Here is a 9980-nt window from a genome sequence, read left to right as displayed (position 1 = left end):
CGAGTGTCTCTATGCCCTCTCTTCCTCTTTGTAAATCTGTATCGAAATATAATAGAAATTCACTAGTAAAAATCTGTAGCATAGCCACTGGCTAAATTAAAAAAACCACGATTTAACCACGGATAGCCACACTTTAAAAAATAGCCACGATTATATAGAAACTGTTGTTAAATTTAGCCACATTTTAGCCACGAAATCAAACGTGGCTATTATAGCTACGATTTAGCTACGAAAAATTAATGGCCAAAAACTAGCCACGCTTTTGCCACATCTATTACAGTGGCTAGAGTGTTAGCCACGGTGTAACCACTATTTTTCGATGGCTATGTCGAAAACCTTAATTATATACCCTAAACCCCAAACATATACCCTAAACTTATATTTACGTACAAAACAATATATATGATTAAGATTTACCTAATTTACCTGGATTTAATATCCAACACTTATTTAAACTTCCAAAATTTATAAATAATTTAACATAAACATCAACACTTTAAAACACCAAATCTTAAACTTATCACCCTATATTATAAACATTCACTCTTCAACTCAATAGTTTCAAACTTCATTTTCAAACTTATATGAAACCCAAATCTTAAATATAAACTATAAAATTAATCTTTTCAAAAGTTAATCTCAAACCATATACTTAATTCCAAATCTTAGCTACAAACAACATACTTCAAACTTAGTCTATATCACAAAACACTAAGCTTAAATTTTGAATAACATATAATTCCTATAAGATAAATATATCTCAAACTATATACAACATTTCAAATTTTACAATTACAAAATAAAATAAAATTATGATATCAATTTATTTAAAACAAAGATAATTTATATAATAACTATAGATAAATCAAAGGGAAAAGGCAATTAATTGTATTGTTTTTTTTCAGCCATTGATTGATTTTAATCAAAGGCTCACAATCAATCTTCTGTCTATCTGCGTCCTCCTTTCCTATTGGACAATCCATCAAAATTGGGATTATTATTTCTGGCCATTGATTAATTGTAATCCAATGGCCAACAATCAATCTTGTTCATTTCTCTTCCTCTGTACGCCTTCTCTCTCTCTTTCTTCTTTTCAAGCCGACACCATCTCCTTCTTCGATGTCTTCTCTGTTTCTCTATTATGGTTGTTTGAGCTCTAATTGCATCTGTTTGTGTTTATTGCAGAAGAGGACATACAGAGGAGACAGAGAGAAATATATTAGATGAAGGCAATTGTGTTGAAGTGGAGAAATCAGATTCGGAGGTGAAGTCTCTGAACGGCGAGGATTGGTGTGGAAGAGGCAAAGATTGTGGTGAGATAACGAAGTAGAAGAGGAAGAGGCGAAGGTTGTGGTCGATCTGCACGAGCACCGAACACCTGAGGTGTACATCGGATTTGGAAAGATGACGACGACGGCGTGAGCAGGTCCAAGCTTCGGCGAGGAAGAAGCTGGAAGAGAGAGAGAGAGCTCTGAGATGTCTGGAAGACGATGACGATGGAGGCGAGCAGGTCCGATCTCCGGTGAGGAAGCAACGATGACACAGGAAGGAGAAGTGGTGGAGTGGTCGTGCGGCGGTGGGGTGGTGGGGGTGGTGCGACGGAAAAAAATATATATTTATATATATATATAGATGTATAATATATTAATGTAAATTTATTTACAGATTTTGTATTTTATTAATAAAAATTATTTTGTTTTGTTTTCATTTCTGTTTTTTTTTTTTTTTTTGTTTTAAAATAGCCACTGATATGTTGATTAAACCGTGGCTAAGTATAGCCACGAAAAAAATAGTAGCAAAACCGTAGCTAAAATAGCCACGAAAGTGCAGTGGCAAAACAGTGGCTAATAGCCACGAATAGCCACGGTTTTTTCTAGCCACGAGGCTATAGCCACGGTTTTTTTTCTATCCATAAGCGTGGCTATTTTTTGTATAGCCACGATTTTAAGCCGTATAGCCACAGTTTTGTAGTGGCTATGCGACAGATTTTTACTAGTGATTTTATATGATTTTGATGAACTCTTGCCATTTACTTGTGTGACGTGCTTCAAATTTTTATGGCGTCAAAAGAAGAAGACAAGGAAACAGAGAGAATAATATTTTTTTCATATTTGAGATAAGTCGCCTTTGACTTATTAAGTTCATAAAATGTGAGAGTAACAAAAGTAGATGAAACACAGAGTAATTGGGAAGAAAGACAAATAAAAATGGATGATTGGTTGGATTTTATCTCTTTAATTTAGTTTTATTTATTAAATCAGTAAATTTTATCAATTATATTGTAAATTTTTTTTTTAATTAAAATCTATTTTCAGTTTCTATTAATTTTTACCAATTGTGTTTTGTCTTTATTTTTAAAACTACACCAAAAAAGTAGACCAATCTTTTTTTACGTATTTTAGTAAAAAACCTACATCTTTCTTACATAAGCCGTAGAATCTGTAAAATGAAAAAAATATATATAATATCAAATAAATTAGATAATCATAATAAAAAATATTTATAGATATTTAATTTAATTCTGGGTGTTTTTAAAACTATTGAAATATTCTAATAACATTATTATTATTTACACATCACATGTTAAATAACAGTAAACTTTGATAAACTATAAATGTATTAATGTAAATTATTTTAGTTGATAAAAATAATTATTTTATATATACATCACATATTTCATATATTTTATTTAAAAATATCTACAGCATATAATTTGTAGCTATAACAAATTTAATTACATCAAAATTCTATAAAAAAATATACAGCAACAACTTTACAGTTACAACCAAGTTACTTAAAACTAAACTTTTACGGTTAAAATTTTATAGGCACGGTCGAACCAATCATCACTAAAGTTAGTGGTATATGGAGTAAACAAAAATACTCAATTAAAGGTGTGACTGTATAGTTTTTTGAGTAAATATTTGGTGTAAAACAATTTTAAATTCAACTGAAATGTTACCAATCAGGTTGACTATTATTATTTTACTTTTACTCTGTGTACTATTGATAAAGTGGGAAAAAACAGTATAAGTGTTATTCTAGAATTAAGAAGAAAAATACAATTAACGCTACTTTTTGTTTCTCTTTCGTCTTTCTATCTTTTAATACTTACTCTGTTTTTTACCATTATATTTACTCTGCATTATTCCAAAATTTTCCAATCATAACCTAATCTAATCTGCTAAAAGAAGAGGGAAAATATTGCCATAATTTAGGAAGAGACAAAATAATAATGATTATTTTCAGCAAGAACTAAAGTAAAAAATGTTCCTTCTATTTTCACCTGACTAATAAAAAATAGAGAAATTTAGAGTAATTACAAAGAAGAGCTCTTAAGAAGAACCGTCTTTTATAAGTAATAGTTCTTCTGGTTAAACGGACCGATTAGACATCGAGTATACACAACCTATATATATATATTTTTTTTCCCTTTAAAACAGAAAATAGCATTTTATACTTCTCTTATAAATAAAAACTAGAGTAACTCGATATTGTGGATGGATATATAGATTCTCTGAGTAAGTTTTGGTCTGTGGAGATTTTCGGACGATTGAAATGATAATGATTTTAACTCAAGCATTTGAAGGTAGATGTAGACAAACGGGATTCTATGACACTGGGATAGCAAGCAACAAGAACTTGGAAATAAATCATTCTTGTCCCATTTTATGAATAAATTTGAACACGAAAAATGGGATGCGAAGATTCGTGGCTAATGTCATGTTCCAAGAATGTTCCATTTCTTCATTAAAATACAAAAAATGAATTAGTTTAACAAAATCAGTAGACCCTTTCATTATTTTGGGCTAAAATCAAGACATGATACAAAATACTAATTTGTGTGTTTTTGAAAGAATGAAAAATAACAATCATAGAAGAATCAAAATAATATACACAGTTATACACATATTACAAACTAAATTATTAAAATCTAATTTTGTTTTGACAAGAACAAACTAACAACTCTCATATACAAACAAATACAAATTTTTTATATCAAAAATTGAGGTTCATGCCCCGTCTTCTAACAGAAATGAATAATGTCAACATCAAAATGATTGATCTAGGAGATAAAAATTAAATTGATTATAAAAACAAAATGTAACAGAAGATAACCCAATTGAACACTGTTGATAAACATTCAAAAGTAAATCGATTTACGATGATGTGAAGATGTATTGTAATTAAGCCCTTTTTTCAAAAAAAAAAAAAAAGATGTATTGTAATTGGAGTATATTTTCTCTAAAGAAGTGTAACTATGATCTTCTTTAAAATGACGTCATCGGCTGAGTGAAGTTTAACAAAAAAAAAAGGTGATGTATCAGCTGAGCTAATCGATAGATTAGGAGAACAGCTAATGCTAGTGTGTAGTGCGCGTAAGACGCGCTTCATTATTTTATCTTGACTAAAAGACCCGAAAATATTAAAAAATGAATACGAGTCCAAGTAAGTGAGTAACGACGAACATAGTGGAGCAACTCTAGCTTCTTTAATGGTCTACTCTCCTATAAAAGGAGAAAATGAGTTCTCTCTTTCTCACAAGTCATATCAATAAATTCAACACTCAAAGTAGAGAACTCACAAGACTACTAGATCATTCTTCTCCATAGAATCTTCATTCTGCAACTTCGTCGATCATGATCTCTGTTGTAATCATCGCTGAGCTACTAGTGGAGTACACGACAGCTCTCGCTAAACTCACCGCTGATATTCTTCCGAGGCGGCAAGGCGACGGAAACTTCATAAGGATTGGCAATTTCTCCATGTATTGTCCTCCTAGATCCTCGCCCGTTCCTGATTTCTCTTCGCATCTCGTCGATTTCTAATCTTGTCAATGTGTTTTTCTCTTCTTCTATTCTTTTGGTCGAGTAGATGAGTCACAGCTGAGGATTTTGTTAACCTCTATTTTGTTTTTTTTTTTCTATTAACTTTTGTATTTCTAACTCTTTCTCCATGTCATAACTAATATTCGATTATTTGTTTTCTTTAGAACAATTATGATTTTGTATTTATTGAATTATACAACAAAATGATGACTTTGTTTTCTTGATGGGTTCTTGCTTTTCTTTTCTTAATGTATATGATAATTAATTGATAATCTGTTTTCATAATTGACATTCTGTTATATTCTGTCCAATTGATAATTGTCCTGCTAATGATGATTTTGAGGCGTTAGTCTCATTTTAGTTGTCATGAGTCATGACATATGAGAGTTATATTTGGCTCTGATAATAATTTGTGCCATATGAGAGTTAAATTTGGCTCTGATAATAATTTGTGCCGAATGACAAAAAAAACAAAAACAGATGTTCAATAAAGCAGATTAGCCAAAAAAAAATCCTTGAATAATGTTTTGTTACTTGATATTAGTAATTCTTTCGAAAGTTAGTTAAGTTCAACTAAAAATTTAGTTTTAAAAATTTTCAAAAGATAGATCCCATATCTGCGTACTTGGAATTAGAGCAAAAGTAAGATTATATAAACCGATAGTGGTAAACAACTTTAAAAAAAAAAACAAAAAAAAATGAATGTTCTATCTAAAACCAAATACATTAGATACGGGAAATTAACTTTTCTAGATTTTATTCAGTAAGTAAGTACAGTTATTACATGAAAAGTGGCAGCTAATGGTATTTTGCCGTACGTATTTGTCTTCTCGCCGTGACTATTGTCTAGAGCGCGCAACACGCGACAGACCACAAAAAGCAAGAAAAAAAAGGGAAAGCGATATACGACTAATAACACTGTAATTTATCGCCTATATAAAGAGATTTTCCAACACCACTTTTCTAGAGATAATTATTATAAACACTCAGAAACTTGTAGATTCTCCCGACTTCTTCGATAACTATTTATTAAAATAAAATAATTCTTTTTTTTGAAACTTAAATTATAATATAACTCAGATCATGATTTCTGTTGTTGTCATCACTGAGCTACTGGTTGAGTACACGGCGGCGCTGGCAAAACTCACCGCCGGGATTCTTCCGAGACGTCAAGGAGACAGAGACGTCGTACGCATCGGCGGTTTCTCTCTACGTTATCCTCCTCGATCGACGACAACGATTCCAGATTTCTCTTCTCATCTCGTTGACTTCTGATATGCGACCAACGATCTTTGTCAGATCTCAGTTTTGTGTGATTCTCCGGAGCTTGTGACGGGAGAGACTTTTATTTATTTTTCTTCCCTTGATTGTATTATCTCGTACTCTGGTTTTTGTTGTTTATGTGAGGAAAGAGTTTTGGATCGATTAAAGGTTTGTAAAATTGTATCGAGTTATAATTGAGATAATTATTTTGATGAACTGCAAATGATATAAATGCCAAGTTAGTAAGTGAAATTAACTAGGGAAAATACTGCATGTGATTTTAAGAAAGTTTTCACATATTAAATTCTCGACGAAATAAAGTTATACCAAGGGAAAAAATATTGCATGTGATCTTTTTTCATGAAGAACACAAAAATATTTAAAATTCCTTTGCAGTTGGTTTTCTACATTTCTTACCAGTTAATGATTGGCAACATGCCAACATACCTTACTCGTATGTTCTAGACATAAAATTATGGATATCGTATGCCATATTTCAATTGATCTGTTTAAACTGGTACGAGCTGAATCAACCCAGTGATCACCAAACTTAGTATCCCACACAAGAGTTGGGAAAGAATACTCATAGAAGTCGCTGGTTGATTACGCGTTTAAGCACACACCAATTAACCTAATGTGCCAACAATACCACAATCGAATGGTATGTCATTGTAGCATTTTAGGATCGAATCCACAAGGAACTAGTGACCTATAACACCAAGAATACACAAGCTTTCTTAATCTAAGCAAACAAGAAGATGGATGATTTGTAACAAGCTAAGATCCTAGAAATATAAACAAGGTGATCTCAAATCCAGCGTTTAAGCACACACCAATTAACCTAATGTGCCAACAATACCACAATCGAATGGTATGTCATTGTAGCATTTTAGGATCGAATCCACAAGGAACTAGTGACCTATAACACCAAGAATACACAAGCTTTCTTAATCTAAGCAAACAAGAAGATGGATGATTTGTAACAAGCTAAGATCCTAGAAATATAAACAAGGTGATCTCAAATCCAATCAAGAAATAAGTGCAAGAACTTTCAAATGCTAAGGATGGATTCATGGGTAAGGATAATTGATATAAGGTGATCAAGTTTCAATCTAAAGGTGTCAACTTTCAAACAATCTATCTACCTTAGGCCTAGACACAATCCTAAACAAACTCTATCCCTAGATGAATGCTCATTTACCTAGATAACTCAAGCATCAAATCCCTTTGGTTGAATGTTATCTAAGTAATCATTAATCTCAAGTCTACTAGCCATCTTAACACCTTTAACAACAAATCCCTTTGGTAAAGGATGTTAAAAGCTTAGGAGAGTTGGTTCAGGCATTTCATCAAACACCTTCCGGGTATGAAATGCCTAGAGCTCAACTTTAGAGAGGCCAACTCTAGAGTTGCATTAAAAGCACTCTAATAGCAAGGAACAAGATGGATCTATACTAAAACACTTTAGATCTAGTTTAATCACCCTAATCTACCTTAACCCATGAATCCAAAATGTGTCTACTCAATAATCTCCATGAGAAACCTTAAACCCATGTAAGGATCAAGGCTAATCATGTTAATGAGTAAGAGAAACACAATTATAAGATGAAGTACTTCCTCAAATTATAGAAAGATTCAAGCTTTTACAAGTTTAGACAAAGTCTTGAGAGAAAATGAGATAAAAATAAAGTTTCTAGGTCTAAATCTATTTATAGAGGTGTACAAGTCGTGCTGGTTTAATTGAATTAAACCGGGTCAAACCGGAATAAACCGGTCAACATCTCAAAATCGCATCCACAGCGGCCACCGCATCCCGCTCCACCAAGTCGATATTGGACAGGGGCATGGGTCTTTTCCCAGCGGGTTCATCATCCCGTTTCACTAAGCCGCTGTGATGCTTGATCTTTTATGATGGATTTCCCGAGCGGGTTCTTCTTCCCGCTTTGCCAGTGGTCGCTGTGAACCACGCTCAATGCTCAACGGTGTATCTCTCCTGCTCCGATTCACGCCGTCGTTGTCGTAAGCCCAAGCTTCAGTCTTCGTCGCAAATCAAGCCGTGACTGCGCCACCGTCTCCTCCAAGACGCGACCAAGCTTCCTCTGTGGCCGTGCTCAGCTCCACCGTAGTGCTCCGTCGTCGTCGTCGGCTCACGGCCTCTCTATCTCCCGTGGCCGTGCTCAGAATCTCCGCCGTGGAAGCTCCGGAATCGCCATCGGGAGTCGTCGCTTCAGTCTCCTCCGTGAAAGCTTGACCACGAGCTCCAATGGTGATCCACTGGCTGTCGTCCTTGAAACCTCCGCTTGCCACCACGAACTCCGCCACGGATCATCATGTTCAGGCTAGCTCAGATCCTCCGTAGTGACCTCAGCTCGAGCCGTGAAAGCATGTCCTGAAGCTCCGGAGTCGTCGCTTCTCGCCGTCGCAGCCATCGTCACGGAGAAGAGAAACAACAATGGAGATGTTCTATCAATTTGCGACCTTGGTCCCTGGAGTTTTTCTTGTTTACAATTCAGCCCCAATACTTCATAATTTGCAGAGATACCTCTCAAATCAACCCCTGGACTTTTTATTGTGCGATTTAACCCAAGCAAGTATTCTGAATTTGCAGTATTGGTCCCTCGACTTTTGATGGTTTCCAAATCAGCCACAAAGTCTTGAATGCACAAGAACAACCTCACATTTTGGCTCCAAACTTCCATTTGTGCAATCCAACCCCTATGATATGCAAATGAGTATGCAAATGCAACATAAAGACCTAAATACAATCTAAAATCATCATATTAAACTTAAATATGAATCTAAAATTCATTAAAATCATGAGATATCAACTCCCCCACACTAGTCCTTTACTTGTCCTCAAGTAAACATTCAAGATCAATCAAAGAGGAGAGAATTGAAAATAAAATACATAACCAAAAGAGTCACTTTTTAGCCTTCAACCTAACATCCTAAGAGAAACATAGCAAATAGCATGAGCAACTCTCTTATTACACTCTAGCTTCTCAAGGCCTATCAAGACTCTTATGCCTCAACACAAGTCATTTACTCATCAATCAACAAGTTCCTTAGCCAACCCTCACATTTATTAAAGCAAGCATATAAGGTGAGTTCTTGCAAATGGGCACATGATCTCAATCATTTGGCTTGGTGAGTAAAAATGATCTAATGTGAAGCAAGGGTTTTCAAATGCATCTTTTATGGTGACTCACACTCAAGAATAGGAGCAAGAACATTATGCAAAATTTATCTAAGAAAAGGAGCAATTCATGCATACAATGACTTGTTCTCATCATTCTACCCCTTTCCTAAATGATTTCAAGCTCTACCCTTCTTCTTTTCATCATCCCAAAACCCAAAGATACACTCACTTTCACCTCTCACCCAATGAACACATTCTCATTTCATATTTTAGCCAACTAAGATTTTTTTTTTTTTTTTATTCACTCAGCTCTTTTATTTTTCTTTTCCCCACTCTTTTCATGTTTTTTTTTTCTAAAGGGGATTCTATTTATAAACACAAGAGCCCTTTTTTTTTTAGATCCCTAGTGGCTTTCTTTCCTTTTCTCACTCTTTTGGTTCATTTCTTTTCACTTTCACTCACATTCCCAATCCCAAGATCAAAAGAATTTAAGTTCACAAACCCAACAACCATCCTAGAGGCTAGCCTAAATGAGGTCCTAATGCTAGCCAAAGATGAGAACAACTCATTGTCGCTCCTAATACTCTCAAAATTTTGCACATGACATGCTATCAATAAAAGGCCTCACTCAAGCAAATTAATGTTGGTTTCAAAGAATGGTGAGGGTTAATGGGTATGAAGTGTCATTTGGGTTAACAAAGATTGGTACAAAGAGAGAAAGATAACCCAAATGTGTATAATATCCATGA

The 9980-nt window shown here is 34.1% G+C and overlaps 2 protein-coding genes across 2 annotated transcripts; both read left to right on the top strand.

The window, feature by feature from the left end:
* Positions 1-4552: 4552 nt before the first annotated feature.
* LOC103834795 lies at positions 4553-5013 on the top strand. Its single transcript, XM_009110881.3, has one exon. It carries the CDS (start codon positions 4641-4643, stop codon positions 4827-4829), a length of 189 nt encoding a protein of 62 aa, XP_009109129.1. The 5' UTR covers positions 4553-4640; the 3' UTR covers positions 4830-5013.
* Positions 5014-5803: 790 nt separating this feature from the next.
* On the top strand, positions 5804-6315 carry LOC103834794. The gene has a single exon (XM_009110880.3). The coding sequence runs from the start codon at positions 5913-5915 to the stop codon at positions 6102-6104; it is 192 nt and encodes a 63-aa protein (XP_009109128.1). The 5' UTR covers positions 5804-5912; the 3' UTR covers positions 6105-6315.
* Positions 6316-9980: the final 3665 nt, after the last annotated feature.

This window comes from Brassica rapa, chromosome A08 (genome assembly GCF_000309985.2).
Source record: "Brassica rapa cultivar Chiifu-401-42 chromosome A08, CAAS_Brap_v3.01, whole genome shotgun sequence".
Classification (NCBI taxonomy): Eukaryota; Viridiplantae; Streptophyta; class Magnoliopsida; order Brassicales; family Brassicaceae; genus Brassica; species Brassica rapa.
Note: the sequence above shows the minus strand (reverse complement) of the source record. Positions and strands in the feature narration are given on the sequence as shown.